This window comes from Ischnura elegans, chromosome 7 (assembly GCF_921293095.1).
Source record: "Ischnura elegans chromosome 7, ioIscEleg1.1, whole genome shotgun sequence".
In the NCBI taxonomy this organism is placed as follows: domain Eukaryota; kingdom Metazoa; phylum Arthropoda; class Insecta; order Odonata; family Coenagrionidae; genus Ischnura; species Ischnura elegans.
The window spans coordinates 87,578,682-87,604,185 of NC_060252.1; the positions used below are offsets into that span (position 1 = coordinate 87,578,682).

General features: G+C 37.0%; 1 protein-coding gene across 1 annotated transcript in view; it reads left to right on the forward strand.

Annotated features, from left to right (window-relative positions):
• Positions 1-290: 290 nt before the first annotated feature.
• LOC124162370 (carbonic anhydrase-related protein 10-like) overlaps positions 291-25,504 on the forward strand; it is a 629,252-nt gene continuing 604,038 nt past the window's right edge. Inside the window, exon 1 of the mRNA XM_046538883.1 lies at positions 291-1,147. Coding sequence (XP_046394839.1) covers positions 1,081-1,147 — 67 coding nt within the window. The 5' untranslated portion in view covers positions 291-1,080. The remainder of the gene's footprint in view (positions 1,148-25,504) is intronic.

The following is a 25,504-nucleotide window of genomic DNA, read 5'->3' on the forward strand; positions in this document are numbered from 1 at the left end:
ACTTCAGGGAGACCGCTGGCAGAGAAAGAAATCCAAGAACTGTGCGTTACTTCTTCGGTCTTTTGTTTCCCGGCGTTTCCCTACTCGCTGGGAGTCCTAAAAAAGACGCTGAAAGTCCAGAGGTATACAGGTAAATGTAACCCTTGGTGCTTTCGCACCCTGAAGCTAACGTTGAGAGATGTGTTAGGGGGAGTAGGAGGGTTGAAAGGATTTCCTGCACGTCTGACCGACCGCCCCTCAGTTTTTTCCCTCGCTAAGTGAATCAAGAGAGAAGAAACAAAAAAAAAAGACTCGGCATCCCGCAAACTCTTTTTCCACGCCGACCCAATCCGACACGCGCCGGGAGAGGACTTCGATTGCGGCCCGTAGTGGAGTTCCCCCTTCAGCGCCAACGAGCAGAGAGCAGCGGATAGTCCGGAGGTGCTGGGCCAGGTGCGGTTGACCGAGGAATTGTATCCGGCGCTGCCGGCGAGCGGCGCCGGGGTTCGCCGCCAAATCCATGCACTTCAACCCGTAGTACAAACCCATCGCGACACCTGCACCTGTATTTTTACTCAACTGAAACGCCGAGGAATCCGCACTCATCGCACTCCTAGCTTGAACAGAAGGAAGCAATACGTCCGCGGGTGAGAACCATCCCGTAATATTAGCTATCGGGTCTAAAGGAATCTTCCTATCTTACTTCCTTCCAGCAGAAGATTGGCGCGTCACAGCGTGAAGAGGAGGAATAGTACGTCGTGGAAAAATCCGTGATTTCGGTGCTTTCGGTCAAACTTTTCCTAAATTCCTTCCCAAAAGCCATCGGAACGCACAGCCAGGATACCACGGTAACGAGAAAGTGCCAGAGATCAAAGTGAGGGAGGTGTATCGTATAAATCTATCGCCTTCTATCTTCTCGACTGGCATTTCTACTGTCATCATACAACCGAGCTATGCTCGTGTTTTCCCTGAAAGTGTGAGTGATATTTCCACAGTTCCCTACGAGGCTCGCTCAGGGAGGCGGAGGTCAGAGAGGTTTTCGGCGCGGTCGCGGCGCCTGGGATTACGGCAGGAAAGCGCGCCGAAGACCGTCATTCAATAATGGTGGCGTTCCTAAGGAGACTGGTCACCGCGTTCCTGCTACACATGGTCATACTGGAAGATCACGGTGAGTGAAATTTAATTGTTATAACCAAAAAGAGAAAAAATTCCAGATACAATTGTTGTGCGCGTAGGCTTAAGAGTGACTTCGTCGATAGTACATCATGATACATGATTTCCTTCCCTTAGCGATTACTGGTGTAGCTTATTTTTTTGTAATGCATCGTTCACGAAAATTTCTTATAAATTAATAAGAGGACATATCGATTGAATTGATAGTACAGGGAGGTGCCAATGGCATGATGTAATTTTTTGCTCTACGTTGAAATACGCTGGTGTAGATTATTTCCTTTGCAATGAATTATCATTATCCATGGCCATTTAATAATTATCTATAAAAGGTGAAATCGAATGTATCTGTATCCCTTGGATGTAAGTGAGATATCATGATAAGCATTAACAGGAAGATAGTAGAATATATTGTTGGAGTTAAACATCATTCCTACTGCAACGATGTGATTAGCTGATTGTGCTAAATATAGATGATATAGAAGATAGTTTTCAAAGTATTTTTTTCTTCATAGTCGTTATACTCATCTAGGTAGCTTTCATTAATCAATAAGATCTCAGTTTTTTCTTCTTAGGATTTAATGACTTACAAAAGACGGATTAAAAATGTCAAGATGATTCAGGGATTCCATAATCTTACGATTAACTTGAATTTAAAAGATTACTTAACTTTAGGTAGATAAAGAGACAGTAGGTATTACCTGAATTTCCTCAGGGTAATGTGCATAAACCTCCAATGAGTATACAAAAAAGGAAGCTTACACTCCTCAGGGTATGCCGCTAGTTTGCAAAAGCATAAAGTTTACAACAACACGTTTTTGCATAATGCCGAGGGCCGCACACAAATAGAACAAATAAAAGATACGCTTGTATCGTTAAGAAGATAATGTAAAGAGGCAAAGAATATTTTCGTCAGATTGAAGATAAAGTCACATCATTTTTAATGTGGATTGAATTTTCACCTACTTCAGAAAACATCTTAACCGAATACAATCAACCCACACTCCCATATGGAAAATGAATTCGTTCACAAAATGGCGTATAGCAAGACTTCTTTTGATTTATTTTAAATCTAATTTAGCGCAAATTATTCTTACCAATTTGCGTAAACGTCAGCATTTACACGACATATTACTCATTGAGATATCAATTTTGAATCTTATAATCGCTAATTTTAATTAAATTTCAATTGAATGCTTACATATCACCTTTGCTTGATTTCCCTTACAAGAAGAGAGATTTTTATCATTCACAATCAATATTTTAGGGGCTAAATCTCAAAAGCATATCTCAAAAATTTTAGGAGCTAAATAGCAAAAATTCTAATGCAAAATTTTCAGGGAGAGCTTGGTCACACAGATTCCATGCAAAGATTGTACACCATTGGAGACATTAAATTCTTATGCTATTCCAAAGCCTGCATTTCAATTAAATATTTCGGACTTGACGCTATTTCAAATCCGCGATAGCGTGACTTGCTCCGCATCTCTTAAAAATCAGGTTCTAAAATCAAGTGGCAGATTAACTTCTTTAACAATTCGGAATTTAAATCATTCCTCACTTATATTTAGCCTATATAGAAAGAAACTGAGAATATAGAAAGAACTGTTCCATAGAAGACTAATTTTCTTGCCTAAATCGTGCCCTAGGATGGTTAAGGTACCCGCAATATCTCGCACAATAGTCGTTAGAAATTTCACGCTGCCATAGCTACAAAAAAACCTAGAAAACTTCATAATAGCGGACTAAAATCATGCCAGAATATCTTAACTATAGTAAAACAAGTGGAAGGCCCCGTTGATTCTCTATTTGGGCAGCAAAATCAATTTATAATATTGCTATCGCGTCTTCGAAACACAAAAAATCACGCTTTACACATTTATCCTCAAAATACTGAACGACAATATCTTTTTATCGGTTTAATATTCTTTCATTGAAAATGGTAGGCATGGTGCTTCGTCACGAATTTCAACTTATTTCCGTTCCGAAGATTTACAACTCATTAGCAAGGAGCAGAAAAGGGTCCTAAAACGTTAAAAATATAGCTGCAATCACGATGCATACCGTTGAGCTCAGAGACCATATATTTATTTTTCACTATTGCTACTGATTTACTTCACACATTCTCATGAAAAATGTGGATTTCTTCCTTAACCTAATTTGAGATTGTCCCGGCAGCCTTCAATTTGGACCTTTGGGGAGTGCACATATGTTGTGATAATAGATATCAGTTTAACCGCCCCTCTCGGAATACAATTAAGCTTCTTCTAAAAGTAATACTTCAGCAGCAGTAACTTCGAAAAAGGTCCCGTTGGTCTTTGGCTGCAGCATGTAATCCTTATCGAATGTTTGCAAATAAATACGTCTTTGATTAAAATTTACAAATTAATCGTAGCTAGATACAATGTAGCTAACAACCTCAAGACTCGTATACAGGGAAAATGTATTATTACCCAACATAGATAATCTCATATTCTTTTGACACATTTCACATCCTTTAAGAGCCATGTAATAGAACAATGGATTCTCACTATCGATTATCAAACGATATGTCTCCATTCTGTAGAAAACCGATAAAAATATATAACAATTAAAGGTACATATATGATCATGTAATAAAATCTAAGCAAAAGAAAAATTCAGTCATTTCCGCAATCGAATATTAAAACATGAAATAGGAAAGTCTTGCAATGAAACAAGGGTTAACTATGTGAAAATTGTTATAAAATGTTGTTTCGAATATATCCTCTGTGTTGTTATTCATGGATATTACTGTTTTCTCCATTCTGAGAAATTTTTTCCTCTTTTATGTGCTGACTTCCTGAGTTATAGTTGTGAGAAGACTGGTTCAGTGTATTCTACATTTCATACGCTTTCATGCGCCGAAATATCTTCCACCAAAAGCTACTGAATATATGAAAATTGTACATTCAAAAGGGAAACAAAGTTATTTCATCAATCAAGTCGTAACTACCACGGGAAATATTATCATAGACGATAATCCAATGAACAAATAACAAACTTAAGTCTTTCATCCTTCAAAAGGTTAAAATCACAATCCGATTAGCGAATTAAGAGGCCTTCGAATCGATACCAATGCTTTTCAATAATAATAAATGTGAAACGAAAAGATACTAATAAATAACCACCCATGAAGATTCTTTTATGGACACTAAGCAACAAGTAACAAGACCCAAACTAGATAAAAAAGATGGTTTACGTGAAAATAATATTTCAAATGAAATCGAATTATCCCAAAACACAATGCTACATCATACGGTCCAACAAATATGTAAAAGTTAGGAACGCTTTGTTTATCAGGACTGAAAACCCAAATTACAAGGCGGGCTCATCGATTTTTGAGGAAGAACATACAGAGACTAAATAATAACAATATACAATAAAGAAAATGAGAATAATACCTCATTTTGAAACATATTATGTGTTCCATAACAAGTAGTACGTTAATTAAAATACCTTGTAATATAGCAGTAAAATGTAAATTGGATATGTAACACGCTTGTAATACGTGGGTGCATTTCCTTACACCTCACCAACCGTGCATCAATATTTTCAGCTAGCAAGCTTCACCCATCAATTAGTTATCGAAATAGAAGAACAAGTGCTGTTTTACATAATCCAATTGTTGTTTTCGAGAAATATGAAATAAATACATCCAAAAAATTGCAGCAAATGTCAGACTACACACTGAATGAGTGGAACTAAAATGTGGCGATGGTATCCAATCGTTTCACGTACACTTTAAAAGTAGGTACAATCACCTTAACTCTATTGAAACTTTATTTCTTATTCGCAAGCTGCCACACCTCATTTTTAAAATCTCATTTTCGCAAGTAACAGTTATTAAATGTAGCAATCACTAAATTCTGGAGCAAACCCTCTGGGAGTTGATTGTTACCGCTATGATGTGAAGTAAACCTCCGTCGCTATTAGACCCATGATAGTTCACATAATACGCCCCTCCATAATGATATTCAATTCCGATCTCCGTGTTCTCTATATCAAATTATATTGATCAGCTATGACTGGATGGCAATGGGTAATTGCTTCATGTAATGTACGCAAGGAAATGAAGTAAAATAATTTTATCATCACAGAAGAGTAAGAAGGAAAACGTAAAGTAACTCTAATATACGAATCAATAAAAGTATGTACATCTTACGATAGGCTAAATAATAAATGGGTGATAATGTTTTAAAATCCTACTTTACCTATGTCTAAATGCAAAAAGAGCGGGTATCACCCGATGTTGGTCAGTTGAATTTATTGAGATAATCTTCACAGACAACTGATGTGCAATAATACGAGTTAATAAAGCCGAGCCTTGTGAAGTACTCTGGAGTCGGCACGCTTCTTCTTGCAGTTTGTAAATATCTTCTCATGCCTGTTCTAAAGGTTATTTTCCAGAAGAGGTTCAAACGCGTTCCCCTATCTTTGAGCCAATTTTTGTTACTTTGGACCCGATTACTGATTACAGGCGAGATATCAGTTGAAAATTTGAGAATGAAATTAAATTATTCGGTCGGGTGGACTTCTTCTTTGCCCCTGTTTCCGCTCAGCCTTTTGGGGACGGGCATTTTCATAAAAACCACCCTTTTTCACGCCTTGCTGGCAAACTATCGATAAATCACCAGACAAAAAATAAGCCAGAAAAAATATTCGCAGAACTGACACCTTGCGGTACCACGACTTTGCTTTTAAGAAGAACATTCCCCCGTGAAAATATATAGAAAATACGTAATGAGAGTCCAATGCATGAAGTCACTCAGCTTGAAAAATCTTTTAGCCTCGGGCAAGTTTGAGCTCCTGCTACTCATTATGTGTGAATAATATATGAAAGTGAATATTCCATAAATAGGTAGGAATTAATTTGTAGCAATGGAAATGGGTAACAATGTGAATTTTAGGTTTTTAACCAGCCTTCTTGAAATTGATATTTTGATAGATGCAGATTTTTTATTCACGCATTCAAATCGAACAATCGATGTATAACCTAACTAAAATAGTGTTACAAAAAATATATTCCAACGGAACCTTCAATCGAGCGGTACAACAGCTTTACTTTTGAGAAAAAATATTATTTTGTGAAATGAAATGCAGCAAAATACACATAAGTGTAAACAGATAGACAGTACCTATGGATGAATTTTTAATTCACTTAATGTTGTGGCCTTAACCTTGTAGGTTTCCATTTCAAATATTAAGAAAAATTAAAACTTTGTTAGCAATGATAGAACTTCGTGACTTTTACAATTTACGACCGGTTTCAGCTATCAAGCCGTTATCAAGTACATAAAAAAATGAAAAAATATGGCGAAGACGTGTTTTATATATGTTACGGTTTTTTATTAGATAGTATTCAGAACCGGGATTGGTTAAGTTGGTTATTTAAAGTAAATTGTGGAAGTCACGAAGTGTTATCATTGCTAATGCGGAGTCCTAACGCCACGTTCAAGTTCCTAGTTCCGATTTCACAAACTTTGCTTTCTACAACTTAAACTTTAATGGTCGACCAGTTTAGATACACTGAATCGTTTTCAAGACTAGTTACTAGTCATCTAGTCTTTAAAATTATAGTGTATCGAATCTGGTCGACGATTAATGTTTGAGTTATAGAAAGCAAAGTTTGTTGTCTTTCCCTAGCATATATTTTTAGTTTCCTCGAAGGCACGTGGAAATAACGCCCAAATTAGTGGCACGTTCACGGTTTATGGGAATGGTGTGCCTCGGAATCCGATATTTGGAAATCGCGTGAGATACTACAGAAAAGCATTCGGGAATCCCACGGCTCGATATGAATTCCGAGATAAGAAAGCTCTGGCCGAGCCGCCATTTTCTTCACCTCGCCCCTTCTTGAGTCGACCTAATATTGCTTCATCCAGCCGCGACTGGAAAAATGCTGTTTAGTTTAGATTTCAATGCTACATTTGTCATTGAAAATGACGCTAATAAGAACGCTTATCTAGAATGAGACGTGCCCTTTCTTCGTTGGTATTATTTTTTGGGGCGTGGTTATACCTACGGAACTCTTTGCCCTCCGAACCTTGGTGGAATTAGTTTATCGCGTATCTCATCTTTTTTCCCCCCTGCCTCGCGTTCTGCTGCGAAGTGAGGCAAAAGAGGACTCCGGTCGTTTGAAAAATTGCCCAATTTTCTAAACAGAAGGCGTGAATAATGCCCTGTCGAGGCAATTACGTGCCCCTAAATAGATTAAATGCTGTCACTGCGTGAATAAACGTTTAGTTTCGGGGAATGCTCAAACGGACTAACACAAAATAGGGTAATAAAGCGATACCTCCACTGCAAAAATGCTCGACAATCACCCACCGAATCAAATCCGCTCGAATCTAGTACCATTAGGGCTATTACATGAGGGGATTTGATTCGGTGGGCGATTGCTGAGTGTTTGTGCCGTGAAGGTATCAAATGAGCAATGCAATCCATCAAATATTACCTAATACCATCATTGTTGAAGAAACCCAGAGAGGCATTTAAGGGAAAACCGATTTTCATAAGAAATGGCCAACTACAACTAAATGACAGAAATGGAACTGGAGTATAGCAGTTTGAACATTTTTTTACAGTGGAATGGATACTGTACTCATACGAAAAAGATTTTATATTCCATTATAATTACAATGGAAACAGATTTCATAAAATTTTTAAATACACTCTTAAATTCGTTAAATTTTGCAGTCACAGCCAGAAAAATCTTAAGGCATACTGTAAGGAAGCCCTAACAAGAAATGGTGTCAAAATATGCAATAGGTTTTCATCTTATTATCACGAACAACAGCTATTAATTTTTACATGCTTCCTAGGACAAGAATCAGTAAGATCTGATTGCCTAATGAAATCTCGATCATCAAAACGAACAGCATTTAATTGAATGCCTTATAAAAACAAGCCTAAACATGAAGGCTGAAACAAACTGAAGGCTAACTAATGAACAATGACTACACAGTTAAAATTATCAAATACTCTCTTAGTGCCTAAAAGCATAGTTTAACATCGCTCTGAGCTTTAAACACCCTTATGATTCCTGCAAATCAATTAGGTTGCCTGAGTGCCTGAGAAGAAAAACAAACCTTTATATGATCTAATCTTGGAATAAATAAAGAAACGTCCTTCCTCAATCTGTCGTAAAAAAAGAAGATTTTAACTAATTAAATTGAATTAAAACAATAGGAGAACGTTTGTTGTAATCTTAGTTAGAGCGAAAATAGGGAAATGCTCTTTCATCAAAGTTTAGGCAGGTGTTAGCAACAAAGTAATCCTGTTTACCTAAATGATATGAATAATAATGTGTACAATGGTAGAACTATTAAAAAAAATGGTAAAAACTAGAGTATTAGTGGCTAAGTTTGAGTGATTACCATCTGAGAATTTTAACAACGTTATGTGATGAGAGGAAGCGTCTGAAAATGCTATTTCTAACTAAAGCCAGCCAAACAAAGTGAGACTCTTTATAAAAAGCAACAACTATAATGCATGAGTTATGTGCTCGTATCAATTCATCCCGTCATTTTGTTCCCCTTCATCACTATACTAGTTTATCTGGCTTTAACTGTCATGGAAATAACACAGTAATTCGTAGTCTGTTCCCACCATCTTCTTCAGGTAGGTCAAAATGAGATGAAAATGAAAAAGAAATATTTTTAGCCGGTGAGCACCCCTTAAATTCACTGCGGGTAAGCTACAATTTTTTCGACATTCGGCTAGCGTTTAAAACCTCAAGGAGGTCGATGATTACTAATATTAGCGCACAAATTATTCCCTGAGAACAAGGATTTAATTGGAAAAATAAATTAATGACGCGTTTAAAATTCGTCAGAGATACGAGAGCTTAGCTGAAGACAAATTTCATTCACTGAAAATAAATTTCATTCTTTGGATTGTGAGGCTCCCTGAGGTGTATAATAATTCTCAACTATAATTTATCGCCATTGAAAAAGTTCAAAATTTACTGATCTGTAGATGCTATTTGGCAATTAACTGAGAACTGGTTGTGGGTCGCAAATACTCACCGTGCTCAGCTGTGAAAAGAGTATCAAAGGTTTGTTTAAAATGGAAACAAACAGGTGAGCAAGCAGAAGATTAATTTTGTTGAAGATCTACTTTCAGTTTAGGAAAAATAGATATAAAGGATTAGTTTCCTACGATATAATGATTTATTAAGCTTCTTTAAGGAGCGTACTATGCTAAGAATAGATGGCATATTTTTATAGCATACGGAGGCTCTCAAAATTTATTCTACCGCTTGAATTTTCGTCTTCAATGAAATTTTACTTCATTTAGACTTTAAAACAGCTATTATTTTACTCGTAAAAAATCAATTCTTGTAAAAATGAAATATTTACTTCATATCGATTGATCTAGCCAATGTATAGTCAACTGGGTATCTTTTAACGGGAAATAATGTTTGCAAGCCGAATGACACTGTTCCTCTTATTTCTGATTCACAAAAGACGTTTTATCAAATTAAAGTGAGTCAAATCCCTTACAGCTTTCCTTTGTATAAAGTTTCTTATAAAATAACTTTCAATAAAGATTATCATACCTTTTTTTAGCACGCCGTACGCCACTGATTTTCGCAGTTAGTTATTATATCCGTGTATGCATTCACGGGATTTCAAGTGACGATTTAGAACAATATATTCTACGAAGCCCTCATAAGTTAGGTAGTCATTTTCCATAAGCTTGGTGTCTTTTTTTCTTGTTGGCTGATGTTCATTTCAGTATTAGCCACTTTGGATTTCAAATTAATGTTTCCTGAAATTAAAAGTAATTGTGGTAGGCGTGATGTAGTGGAAATACATCATGATGTCAAGGAAAAAAGTTGACACTTTTCATCCAATTCATTAACACATGCATCGTGTTTCAGCATTCAGGCAGTTAACATGTACATTATATTTCTTGATATTCTTGTTAGTATCATATTTCGTTCATATTCTGTGCTATGCTAATAAGACCTTTCCGAATGATATCTTACCAGCGTATCATTAATTTTTTCCATTGAATCTAATGTAACTTATTTTAGACAGTAACGTCAACATTTATCTCAATTTTTAGTCTATAATATACCATTTGAGTTTTCTACCGAAAGTCATACACAGATGCACTATATTTATATGAGTAATTAACCGATAGTTAAGCATTATTCATCGCTAAGCTTCAAAATTTGCCTTGCCGCAAGACTTCATAACCGATATTTCCATAGCTATAAGTGATAGCAATAAAATACATCGGTATGAATTTGTCTGCATTGGGTCCCGGAAGTCATGCTTTTCTATATCCACCGCAATATGAATGGCATTAACGTTATTTAGTGAAATAACAATCTCAAAAATTCATTCCTTCCTCTTTTCTTCCTCTCCTACTTGTACTTACAGGAGTAAACTACACAAGATTGCATTAAAACTCAAAAGTCTTGTTTCTTTTGTTTGATAAAATTCTAAGATTCAATTTTTTCAGGCCTCGATGAAGTTCTAAAAAACTGCTGTTTACCGCATTTCGTGAATTTTTCTAAGAAACACGTAAACATCATTTTCACGGGAATATCAAATGGACGGCCACCAAACGTAGGCTTCCCAAGCGACAATTCGCGTCGGAAAAATCCTATTTTTCCCCAATATCTATTTTTAATTGTTGTCCAAGCCGAGGAAAATCCAATCCAAGTGGACAACATAGAAGGAGCTTCACTCCGGATGGGGTAGAAGCTTGATTTATGTTTCGTCACAGGGAGCATTTGAATAGGTTTTCAAAAATGTCCGCTGGGGAGCGATGAATGCAGAGCGATTAATTTATTCTCAATATATGCAATAAATTACTTTCAGTTTCCATGAAAATCACTTAAAGTTATGACTTAGATAGATTACATCATCACAAATATACTTACATCATGGTTAGCCGCCCAAATCTTGTTTATTCTAAAATCGGCAGTAAACGGCGCGATTGGCAACTATTGTAAACCCATTTAAATTCGCGGTGGGTGACATGCCTAGAGGCCTCATTTGAGTTAACTTAAACGAAAATGGCGCTTTTGTCAGCTTAAACAGCTGGAATACGCATTGGGTTAAAAATACGAGGATTGAATCATCCACATTCTGGGTAACTAAATTTAGCTTTTTAATCTGAATGAATTCCGTCTAAGTTTGCAAATCATTTTTCTACAACATACGCGGGAAGTATTTATTTTGGACCACGCAGTCGTAATCCTTAAACTCTGTACATCTACCGATGATTTCGTGAAAACAGAACAGAGAGTTTTAAATATAATTTTTTCAATATAATTCATATTATTATTATAACAAAAATTGCTACAAGTCGACCATAAAGTCGGGTGGTGACAGAAAGTCAGAAAATATATCATCATCATCATCATCATTGGTCAACAATCCTAGGATTGGTTTGACGCAGCTCTCCACTCTATTCTCCTTTCAGCTAATCTCTTCACACCTACGTATTTCTTCTCTTTCACATCTCTCTTCACTTGTTCCATATATTTTGTTCGAGGTCTTCCTTTTCCATTCTTACCTTCCACTTGTCCTTCGGCGATTGTCTTCATCAGGCCATCATGTCTCAGGATGTGGCCTATAAGGTTGTTCCGTCTTCTTATTAAGGTTTTTATGAGGCTTCTCATCTCTCCTACTCTTCTTAGGACTTCCTCATTACTAACTCGGTCGATCTATTATATCCTCATAATTCTTCTGTAACACCGTATTTCGAAGGCCTCTATCCTTGCTTTCTCCGCTGCGGTCATTGTCCATGCCTCACTTCCGTATAGGAGCATACTCCAGATGTAGGATCTTATAAATTGTTTCTTTACTTCCATACTTAAGTTTCCAGAAAATATATAAAGGCAAAAGATACGAAGTAAATATAAAATTATATCTAACGAATATTTTCTCCAGGGCGTACAATTCAATAAATTAATTGTTAAAACTGATCATTACTAGGAATTATTTGAACGCATATCTTGGTTACGCATGGATTGATAAGGGTAACCCATTTAACAAATTAAATGTATTTCCAACCACCATCTCCTCATTTTATAACACAAGTCTTCAGGTGCAAAACCTAACGCTAAGCACTGCATTTTCCTAAACTTACGCACGATGCGAAACTAAATATGTCTATGACCATATTATTTTAAGGAAACCCCTAAAACACGGTAATGGAACGGAAAACAAATGCAGGTGTAGAATATTACCGTTCTGGGATAGGGAGGCACCCTGTCATTGGCGTTGAAATACAAACTTTTGACTACGGCACCAGCACGACCGAGGGAAAATAAACCATTGGCATTGGTGCGGGTTCCACCTCATCTGGAGTTTGTGGTGCAAAACTTGTCGAGTGTTGGAAGATGAGATGAGGAAGCGTTATGACAGGACTGCGAGCAGGTATGTATGCATACATACACAACGGCGAGGACTGGGTAACGATTTCAATATCTCTCTCCTCTTATTAAAACACATTCATCAGTTGATTTATCGAGGATTTATGAGTTTCATATCCCGACGCCGTGTGACGGGACCCAAACGAAAAGGCAGGAGGAAGTGTCACCGCAGGCCGAAAATATGAGAATTGAGATTTTCGCGAAAGGGCTAAGCAATACCAGCAGTCATATTCGCACGACGAAAGTCCCTCTAAACTTCCAAGGCCCTCCTCATACCTTCTCTTTCTTGCTATGGAGATTTTTGAGGAACTTTCTGATCCAGTTCATAATGCACTACCCTTTCCTTTCTTCTTCGACCTGATGCGCCTCAACGCCCAGGTGTTCCAGACAACACCGAAGAGATAAAATTCGGATTTTGTGCATCTGAATCAAATTAAATAATGAGTAGGCATATGGATGGGAATTTTAAATTTTATCTTGTGAAATAAGGAACAAAAAGTCACTCAATGTCGCTTAAACATTTGAAGCCATAAAATTCAAAACAGGGAAAGTCAACTTGGAATGAATTAGGGATGAATATTTTTTATGTTTTATTTTTAGGACCATTAGAGCTGCTGCTTCGACTTTTTCCTCAAATGGGCTTTACATGGAGCAACATAATAACTCGTGAAGTAGTGGCAATGGGACGCCAATAAAATTTTCTCATTTGCCACAACATTTATCAAGTTATTTCATGCATGGAAGGCTACATATTGAAGAATGTTAAACTACGAACTGTTGCAAATCTTAGTACATAGGTTCTTTCGCATAAGGACAATTTACCCAATTCGGCGAAATAAAAGCAATTTTTTCGACGCCAGTGCAACTTATACTAAAATCCTCCACAGAAAACACAAAAAATATATTAAACAGAAAACACGAAGAGAGTCTTTCTATTTGCAATCATATCCCTCGTTTAATACATACATTGTCTATACTCGTAAACAATATTGTGTCGAATTTTGGCACACATTTAATGTCACCAGGTTTATAACAGAATTTTTGGTTATTTTTTCGTGTATTATCTTATTTGTTATAATAGCATGACTTTTGGCATAATCGATTACGTTCAACTAGCAATTTTGTCTTTGGACTCGTAAAATCACTAAACGGGGTAAAAATGGAATAGAGATACCAATAATAATGGGGGAAGGAGTCCGATTGAACCATTTATTTGCGTAAAGGTACAATACAAAGGTACAAATGATACAATGCGAATGAAGTATATTTTGAAAAGGCCATAGAGAGAGATAGAAGTAGAGATAGAGGAGATAGAGGTTTTTGCATAAATAAGGACTTTGCTTCTTGTAAGGCCGTTCTTATCACGAATATATTTTACAAATACCCGAAAGAATAAAAAAAAAACATTATTCATCTACCCCCTTTTTAAGAATTTCGACAATGCGGTAAGGGAATCATCAAATATCAACCAACCAGAGTAAAATATTATAATGACATGGAAATACTCGTGCACACAAATAAGACACTTGGAAAAGCATCTTTCCTCCACGCTAATACGTAGCTCATCCGCTACAAGTATTAGTGTATGGAGAGACAAATACAGTTACGTTGTTTCACGGTGAGGTCATATAATTTCACTAAAGATCAAAATTATCATATTCAACAAAGCTATTAGAGTTTCAGCAATTTTTAGGTATGAGTTTCTCGAGTCATCGAGATGGATTACGAAAACTTTTAATTTGAGGTACTTATTGAGGAAATATATGTAATTCATACCCTTCGAATTCTGGTGACTCAATATTTTTCTTACTTATATGGGTCACTAAGACTCCTCTCTTACTGCATTTACCTTCAAATTTCTCCTGTAAAAAGTTGGGCACGGCACAATACTCACTGTTTAATGGGAATATGAAGAACGAAGTAGTTTATTCAAAACACTTGATGGCTAATACTTTTTTGTAATTCTTAATGAAGGATTTATCAGGTTTATTTGGTTTAAGTGTGACCTTCCTCTAAAATTTAATGCAACATAAATGAAACATTAAGATTACGGCATTAAATTCCTTATCAATAGACATTTGGACAGAAAAGATCATTAAATAATAAATATAATAATAATAAAAATAATCAAATCAAACAGTTCGATGCTTCACAAATCAATAGTATATGCCGACAACAAATTAACACCATTAAATCTAAAAAATGGCACGACCGATGAAGCAACCAACACAGGAGCTGTTCTATTAAATAGAAAGGTAGAAGTATGGGCCCAGAAGGAATTACATGGACGACACATCAATGACCTCAATCAACCATATGTTGATAAAATCTCATCAAACAAATGGTTGTCATTGGGTGAACTTTATAGAGAAACCGAAGGGTTCATGCTTGCAATACAAGACCAGGTTATCCGCACTAAAAATTATGCAAAGTACATCCTTGGTGATAAAAGCATAACAGATGACAAATGTAGAAGGTGTTTTCAAGTACCTGAAACAATCCAGCACATTCTATCTGGCTGTAAGATGCTAGCTAATACAGAATATTTAAGTAGACATAATCAAGTTGCAAAAATTATCCACCAAAAACTGGACTACCAACACAAGTTAATAGATACTAAGACCCCATATTATGTGTACCACCCTGAAACAGTGCTTGAAAACGGCGCATTTAAAATCTATTACGATCTGCCTATTCAAACAGATAAAACTATAGTTAATAATAGACCAGATATAGTGTTGATTGACAAGAAATATAGAACTTGCTACATAGTTGATATTGCCGTGCCACTGTCGCATAACATCGAAAAGACAATTACAGGAAAAATTAACAAGTGCCAAGAATTGGCAATAGAAATAAAAAGAATATGGAATATGGAACAGGTTTATATAGCTCCAATTGTCATCTCAGCTACCGGTATCATTCCAAAACATATACAAAATAGTTTCAAAATACTGAACCTCCATCCAAATACATACATCAAACTGCAAAAGGCTGTAATAATTTCAACCTGTCATATCACGAGAAAATTTCTCAACCCAATTCAACAGTAAAGAGTTACCTTGGTGAGAACCCGTGCTCTTAACACTAAAGCTACTCAGTGAAAACTGAAGAAAATTAAAGAACAAAATAATAATAATAATAAAATTAGGGGAAAGGGTCATTCTACATACTCTTTGTATAATTACACATGATATCGCCCAAGAAGAAAACTGCTCCCAATTACAGGGAAAATCTTCATTCCTGGTGGTGATTGACTCCTTTTTTGTCATGAATTCATTCTCCTTGTCTCTGCAAGTTTCAACATGTGAGGTTTGTATTACTTTTTTTTCGGAAAATAATCCCTGCAATTCAATGAGCAATTCATCCATTCATATCCATTAAAAATAAATAAAACAATTGCAAACTAAATGTTTCTGTCATTGGTAATGACACCAATTAGAGAATTTTCGATTGAGCATCATTTTCCACAACCGTATAAAATGTAATTTCACTTAAAGTGATATGTATTTCTTTTTGTTTTAAATTGCAGTCACTGTTTCCGGTTTATCGATCGGTGAAAACTACCGCCGCGCGACGAACCGAAAAAAAATCAGCAAAAAGCTAATTACTCCAGGTTCAGAACACGATTTTACACTCGTCATTCAATCCTCGATCGTGACTATCGATGCACGTCTGGCGAAAAAGAAGAATCACCCGTCCTGAAACAATGCATCTTCGATTGCTTCGTTCCACCTCTCTTTGCGCTACCCAAGGATAAGCAATCCATTATGCGAGGGTTTTTTTTTCTTTTTATCCTATCTCCATCGCCCTTTTTCTCTAGCACTCCACGATTAAAAACAAATGAAACCTGATCCATTGTTCGATTCGCGGGTAGCTATTAAGTGGGTGTTCGACTTTAAATATAAATATAGGTTAAGGGAGAAATGTTTCGCTATATTGGCTTAGTGAGGAAGAATGCATTGAGCTTGTGTGTCTGGTCGATGAAATTTTAAATTAAATTCCAAGAGATGAATAAGCATGAACTTACATTAAATTTAATAGTATGGAGGGGTCGATTTTGCAAAAAAGATCCAAAATCCACGTAGATATTTTATGAAATATAAGGCTAAACTCCCAACTACATGAATGATTTAATTTTTCATTCTCTGCCTTGACCTCTATCTTTAATTTTGATTCAGCATCTTGTAGCATAGGTCTCGAAGAATTAAAATGCAAATATTTGCCAATGTTTCGGTATACTTATACATCCTCGTCAGGGATTTTTTTCGCAATGAATTGGATTTCTGAATTGTTTTAAATTGATTAAAATTTCAATTAAAATGAGTAAAAAAAATCGTTTAATAATAATGCCCTTTGGAAAATTTTGGAAAAGAGGGTTTCATGACCAATGTTTGGTGCCGCTGAAATTATGCTTGGATTTAATTAAAAATATGAAAAATGATGCTTCTTCAAAGTCTTAGAAAGATTACGAACAGCATACGAATTATCAACTAATTATTAAGGAGGCAATATGTCCGCCCGAAAAATACACGGTATGCATGAGGTGCCGTTCCGTTGACGCCGAGATTCTACATGTGTCAACATAATCTCAGTCAAATAAGAAATTAGTTAGCAACTAAACGCTTTTAGCAATAACTTAAAAGTGTTAACAACGAAATTTTAACATAAAATGATATTATCTAATTGCAAGCATCCTATGATCAATACTCCCGAAGCCGTTTCAAATATAGCTTTTATATTTCACCAGGGCAAATTCTAATAATACTGCCGTTACAAATGAGAGTTTGGATAAAAAAATTGCTAATGATGGTAAATACTCTACTCACGTGGTGGATTTTAAATCAATTCAAAAATATGCATAAAATTGAAGATTTATGATGAAACGCCGGAACCGGAAATAAGATATAGCTAGAGGAAATAAAAAAGTTAAACCAAAAATATTTGCAACGAACGGATTAGTTTAGTATACGAACGAAGGCATTAATATCACAGACAGCTTAAATCGTTGTAGCCTTGAAAGAATTCAAATGATCATTTTTAACAATAATAACAGGCTCATTCTAGCACAAGATAACTCATTATCAAAAAAATGGAACAGTGAATTAAATTCACATAATTTAAACCACATTTTTAGATATTACTTCCATAAAGAACACCGAGATTTCATGCATCACTTTCTATTACTGATTGGAAATGAAATTAGTGCATAAAATTATATTTAATGAATGCAATTTTCCCATGAAGTAAGTGGCCATTTGAGGTCTAACTAAACATATTTAAATCAATCAAAGGAAGGATATTTTATTGGTAACCACGAATTGGGTGTGACCTTAAGAAGGAATCTTTGATCCTTGAAACGGCGCGGCGGTGCGTGCTAGCTTTAGTACGATAGCAAGAAATTATGTCTGGGCCATTGTCTAATTGCAATCTATTAGAATTGTTGTATTTGAATTTATTTCTAGAACGACCAATAGTCTTGCTCCTGATAATGGTTCAGTGAGTCGAACGCATGGTGGGGTAAATTATTTTTGTGGAAAAGTTAAAAAGTTGTTCTTTCATAAATTCAGACCTGTTGCCATTAAACACATACGGTACAATAATTGGTTTTTCCACCATCACTATTCTTCAATCCGGGTGCTTAAGAGCGAATGACATATTTCGCAGATTAATTGATTTCCACAATTAATGAGCTGGCATAGAAAAAAGCAACTGTACCATGCATATGGTGGGAGAGTCTGCAAATGATTTTCGGCAAACGGTATAGGAGCCAAAAAATAACTAGGTATACGTTAAGTGATCAGATCAAATCATTTTTATTGTGTAGACGCAAGACTTTACCAGAACTTATTACTTCAATTCATGCTGTTGTAGGTCATGAGGTAAATGATGTCAGCACCTGCTTATAATGCTGAGGTTTCAAGATGTCTGTTCATTTTGGTATACCAAAAGCCTTCTATTGATTCAGATCTTGAGCTTCTGGGATTTTTATAATGGTAAAGGTATGTTCTAAAACTTGGGCTAGTCAGTTTCCAAAAATTGAAAATATATCACTTGACCATGGATTCTGAAGTTTCTACACCGGATAATTACCAAGTAATAAAAAAATTCCTAAATTTTTGGAAACTGACTAGCCCAAGTCTTTAGAACATATCGTTACCATTATAAAAATCCCAGAAGCTCAAGATTAGAATCGATAGAATGCTTTCGGTATGCGTGTCTAGCTAAGATCCCCAGCAAAATGAACAGACTTCTTACGGAAGGATGCAAGGACCCTCAAAAATCCTCATAAAATTTTGGAAATAGCCTGTATCTGTTTAACTGGTTTCTACCACAAATTAGGGATATACAAATTTCTCGTAACAAATTACGTGACATGTGTTCATGAGACATTGGTACTTTCGTTACTTCAATATTATACATTATGATATAGCGTATTTATTTTAGATTGCGATATACTGCTCTGTGATGTTTTAAGTCATAATTTTTCTTTATGTTCATTTAATCACATGCATATATTTTTCAATCTTATTTTGTTTAATACAGCAAGTGTATTAGTAAGGTTTTATTTATTAAAGCTGTCCATTTGCCCGTGGATTCCGAGAAAATAATTAAACTTTAATAAAAAAGATAATATAAAACTTCAAGGCCATAAATTAATATGGAGACAAGTCACTAGAATGATAGAATCTAACCAGCTATTTGATTAAGTGAATGACGATATAATGAATTCAATAAACAGGTCCGTCTGGACTGCAATCTTCAGGTAAGCAATCTGTATTTCAAAGCTGAAAATTATGCCTCAATATTTTCTAACTGTGCAATATTTTTATACTTGAGGTAGTGAAATAGTTTGCGACGGTCAACTCAACGTACCCTGAAATTTCAAGGCCAGAGACTTATATTTAAACAAGTCACTATAATGATAGAATATAACCTGTTAAGCGTTATTAAGTGAGTGAATAGCGAGGCATTGAATATAATAAACAGGTCCGTGTCTCTATGACAACCTCAATTCAACCTACTCCGTCAACCATTAACCAAGTCCCAATCCGTCCCCACGGTGCACGACTCCTCCACCATAGAACCTTTCATTAACGCTCGTCGTCTGCCCATTTGGAAATGGGTCTACACCCACCCTCCGCGACGTACCAACCCCCTTTTCACGCGCCACATGAGTCCGTGTGTCCCGGCAGCGGGCGGTCGAATGATAAAAAAAAAGACGGAAGATCGCGGGTGGGTTGGCATGGCTGTGTGAGAGGACAGTGGTGACACTAGGGATGCAGCGTGTGGGGGTGTGGAGAGACTACCGCACCCTTCCCCGTCATGCCGCACCCGGGGAATGAAATGTTCGATTACGCTCCCCATTCAATCCGGTCGGGGACTCGTGCCGTTCGGCGCACATATCTACCGACGAATATATCACGACTCGCTTTAATTTGAAAGCGAAGCTTCCCGAAGGCGGGCGGGTTTCCCCACGTGGACACTCCAAACAGTCCAAATTATCGAGATCCCGAAGTTTTAATTGTGCCTGCCTACGAGCCGAATGCAGGTAGGTTTCGAGTGTGGCGTCATCTCGTTGGGTATAATTATATCTTGATTCCATGGGACGGGGATTTTGATAAAAGCGCACTAAAATATCTTTTGTTCTAGGCTGAACTTTATGCGAATTATTTGGTTGAAACTAAAGCATGTAATCCTTTTGTTCCGCTGATACCTATCTTGATGGTTAAATGATCATTGTCTTCGATAAGTTTGCAGCATCTTTTTAAATATTATGTGTCGTTGAATGTTACAAGATGAATTTTTTTAATATTCTTAGATATTTTTTTTGCTAACTCTCACCTTAGTCCTTTCTACCTTCAAGTTCAGTTTCTATTCACGAACCGTATGAATTGTAAAATTTAAGTTATTGAGGTATTGCATACGAGTACGAGGGAAAAATAGCATATAACTAGAACACAATAATAATGGAAAATGATGCAAAAGGAATAGAATAAATATATATTAACAGTAAATTGAAGGTTATGTAGGGCTTTATTAGTTTCTTGAAAACTTTCGAAAACATATTATTGTGTAGAAATCAGCTAGGAGTAGATTTTTCGTTGATACTTTTACTTCCACGTTGCAAGGATGAAATTGAATGAAAAATAGCCCATTAAAAACACGTTAGCAATATTTTTCAAGGTAGGTTCGCCAGTCAACAATTTTTGCTGAAGATTCTACGCATTTTCCATCCATTTAATAACATTAAGCATTACCAATCCACTCAATCAAATTATTACGCATCTCAAAAAGGAAACTTGGCCTTGGACTCAAGCCAGTATTCCCTGAAGGTTTGTTTTCCGATTTCCTGAATGGATTGACTAATTATTTTGATTAACTTTATAGCTCATGAGATTCACCTTATAGCAGGTCAAAATTTGAGCATTACTTGTATGAGTTCAGAAGAAAAGGAGTGATTATTTCCACATCAAAATGGTTTTCAAGGGTAATAATATTTACCATCAACGTATCTTTTGCTATTATGTGACTCCCGGTATGGTATTTGGGCCGACCGACAGCTGGTCTTTGCACCATGAGGAAAGGATAGGTAAAGAAGGGTGCAGAGAAACCCTGCGTTAGCCTACTCTTAACGAAAGGTGCCAAGGGGACTACGGCTTAATGTCCCATCCGACGGACGCAGTGTTGCTCTTGCATGTCCTCCACATAGCATTCAAGCAGGGATCGGGCAGTCTCTGAAAATTCTCTGCCACAGTTGGGATTTGAACCCGAGCCTACGGGGTGGGAAGCCAACACTCTAGCCACCTCACCAACCCGATACCCTTGGTGATTCCCTAAATATTTATTCAAGACCAAAATAAAGCTGTTATTCCACAACTTACAGCTTTAACATCATAATAAAGTGTATTTTTTTTATTTGATTTGATTTTAAAGAGATCCACGTGATAATTTGTGAACTTACACACAACCGGCGAGAAATAAAAGGCTAAATAAATGCCCAGACATATACATGTTAATGCAAGCCTTGGGTTCATTTAGAAAATAGACGATCTATCATTATTTGGGGTAAATTGTTTTCCCCGAAAAGACATCCATTTTCAGACGAACGAACAATTAGTTTAATTCGCCGATTATATGAAACACAAGGAAGAAGGATGCATTTTCTTCTTTCCAACTTGCTAGCACATTTCATTGAGGTTTTTAAGAATACGAATAAATATTTTCATCTGGATCTTGAGCAGTAGGTAGTAATTGCTTCAAACCAAACGGACGTATGAGTACAAAGACGTCTGGGAGGCATGAATTCTCGTTTGAATTTTGAGCTAGAATATTTCGCTCTCCTCCATTCCACTTGTAGCTGACGACAGACGAAGTTTAACCGGACGAGCGGGCGAAACGTTTGGATATGGACCTATCAAGCGGAATTGATGATCAAAGGGCTTTCACGTCGTGAGTAAACGCTCATTTGGAAGGCACGTTTCGCGATTAGAGGCAGCGTTTATGGGCAGTTTGTTACCTCCACCACCGCCTAATTCTATCACGCGCCACCGAGACTTAGCGTCGAATGCTGGTCGGTTTAAAGAGCTTAGTAGGTCTATGAGGACGTGATCATACTTTTCCCACGTGGCTACGACTGGTAGCAGGGATTTCTCATAGAGGTTATCTAGTGTCTTCTGTGTGCCCATTGCTACAAGGGCTTGACAAGGTTCTAACTGAGGCCGCATTAATTTAAAAACTTAGAATGAATAATGTTTTCTCGCGTTATATTTTAGAGTACGTATGCATTTTCATGAATACATAGAATACAGTTATTCACTAAGAAATGGCAGCCCAAGATCAACTCGGTACTTTGTCTAACTGAACGCGTTTGACAAGTTTCTAACTACCACTTTGGTCGAAGATGTCGCAAAATTCCAATTGAAATACGATGTAAATGAAACAGTGATTAGCATTTTGGTGTTAAATTATTAAATCTATTATTTCGATTAAATTGTGTTAAATATAAAACAGGAAAAAGAGATTTCATGCTGTGACATTCATTTAATGAAAAGTGCATTTTAGTCTGATTGTCATTCGTTGCTTAAAAGTTATATGATTTAATACTTTCTCCTCGGATAATCAAACGATGAGATTTCCTTCACCATCAAAGAGAAAATAATACGCAAAATACTTTTTTCTCATCGGCTTGGTTCGTTTTAGAAGCTGGTCATATGGCTTGCATGCACGTGTGATCGTATAATGTAGCATAAAAATGAAATGGGATCCGTAAAGGAGGAGAATGGCAGTAAAAAAATTCTCCGACGAATTTTTTAAGAAAACAGAAAACCCCATTACTGCAACGCTCTTGCACATTTCATACCAGTTCAATTTTCAATGTACCTGACTTTTCCTGGACTTGCAGTCTGAATATTTCAAACTTCCTCGACCGTTCGATCGAATATCCTCGACAATCGATCGTTCTTTTCTGCATTTATTCCGCCAATCACTTTGTATTGTTCTCCCAATTGGTCCATCTCTGCCCCAATAACCTTGCTACACAAAACATTCTGACTAGTTTCTCTGCCAGGATTGTAAAGTAAAGAGTTACCCACTTCCACGACACACCGACTGATTTCATTCTATCTTCCCTTGGCATCCCCAAATCTCTCCCATCAAAGAGTAAAAAATGATTTAAAATTAATTTACAACATTCTTAATTGGAATATTGATTCTCCTGAATCACTTTCCTTCGTTAATGTCCGAGTCTTGAATTTTTTCACTCATTCCTATCCTTTTCTCCACTTGCCTTCCCAGACTTTCTCATGTCAAACGTTCTCTGTACTACCGCCTGTCCTCACTTCTTAACTCTTAATCTATCTGTTCACTCATCGACTCTGTATCTATGGATCTATTGTTATCATGATGATGTTTCATTTTAAATTGGCAGAAGTACTACACTGATACAAATGCTTAGGATGAACGAGGTGGGATACCACAAAAAGTCATAGAATCGACCCCCTTCATAATCGTTTGAAACCATGGGAAAATTTGGAAACACTTAATATTTCACGTATCTATTACATCATTGCCAACTGCCTCCACGCATCCACTTTTTGGATGCATTCGGGGGTAAAAAAATAAATTTTACAAACATGACCATTTTTGAATTCGTACCACGTGATACACCGAGAAAAAAATGTTCAGACCAATAGGAGCCCTTTTGAGTTTGGCAAAATCATCCAATTTCACAATTTCTTGAATTACTATCGCAAAAATGTAGGAGATTTAGTGTTGTATTCAAACAAAAATTGTAAGAACTGGCAGAGTGACCAGAAAGGGCCACATGCCTGTTATAGGCAGGCAGGCCGGATATTGTGAAATGAAGTCAATCAGTAGTAGTAGCGGTGATAGAAATGAAGTAAGGTAGCGCTAAGTCGGCACTATCCCTTGTCGCTGAGACAGGAAGGATACAAAACGTCAACCAAACCGATCGAAAGCATTTACTCCACTCGCATTCATCCACGATATTCATCTTTTTGATGCAGTTCTGGAGTTTAGTACGGGCCGTAGCAAAATTTCCTTGACCGGTATAAAGCCGAGCGTGGCCAATTGATGTGGATCTCATCCAAGACCTGATATCCACACATGAAGAGCATGCAGTAAAAAATAAATGCCCCCTGTTTTTTGGGGGGGATCGGGTTGGTGTGGTGACTAGAGTGTTGGCTTCCCACCCGACGGGCTCGGGTTCAAATTCGGCAGTGGCACAGAATTTTCAGAGACTGCCCGATCCCTGCTTGAATGTTGTGTGGAGGACATTTCAAGCGCAACACTCCGTCCGTCGGATGGGACGTAAAGTCGTGGTCCCCATGGCGCCTTTCGTTAAGAGCAGGCTAATGCCGACGCCGGGTTTCTCTACACCCTTCCTTCCTTACCCTTCCCTCATGGCGCAAATGACCTAAGCTGTCGGTCGCCTCCCCCAAATACCATACCATACCCTGTTTTTAAATAAACTACTCAGACGAAATTTTTAAATTAAAATATATACATAAAACCCCAATATTTCAACGCCCCCCCCCCCCCCAGTTAACTGCTTCCGATAGAGGGGTCTGGCATTTCCACTCGCGGTCACATATTTCTATATCTATTTTTTTCCTTGGGTAGAAGGAGTCCGAAATGCAATCCTTCCTCAAACTCCCCTCCTCTCTATTACGAGCCGACGTAGGTATATACCGTCCCCGGGTTTCGACCGTCCAGGTTGAAACGTCTCCCGAAATTGGAGGACGTGACCATGTGTCTCTTTTCCTTGGACCCCACAGCTACACAGCGCTAGGCTCTTGGAGTGGAAAACTTCCTAAGAGGCGGACGTGACCGGGGAGGGAGAAGAAAAGTTTTCGGTATGGTACTCTTCGGGGGATACGCGCGGATGGGCGCATCTAAGTGCGGTGGAGGGAGAGGAGAATGATAGTATAGAGAAAAAGAGATAGAGAAAGATGTAGGTATTGAAAGGTGCAAAGATGGAAAAATTTCACGGGAATCGGTCCCGGACGTATAGGATAGGCATGTTGTAGGCGAGCGGCGAATTGCTAGGAAGATAAAAGTTTTCCGGTGAAAGGGAAACTCATGAAAACAATGAAATAGAAAAAAATGTAACTGACACTGGTACTTGGATAAAATGAGACTGAATGGAACTGATAAACAATCAGTACAAACCAGAGGAAAGAATTTTTCTCTAAATCGAAAACTTAAAAAAAAATTCCTCCGTTTATGCATAAGTGTACCGATGTCCTCTCAAAAGCTATAGAAATTTAATTTTGTGCATATTGCCACCGAACTGTTTTGCATTAATAAAAAACTTCATATCAGACCCAGAGCCTTGGTGAGGATCTTGTGCGAATCACCTACTAGATATGAAGGAACAAATAAAATATGATTCCTAAGAGCCCTTTCCAGCTA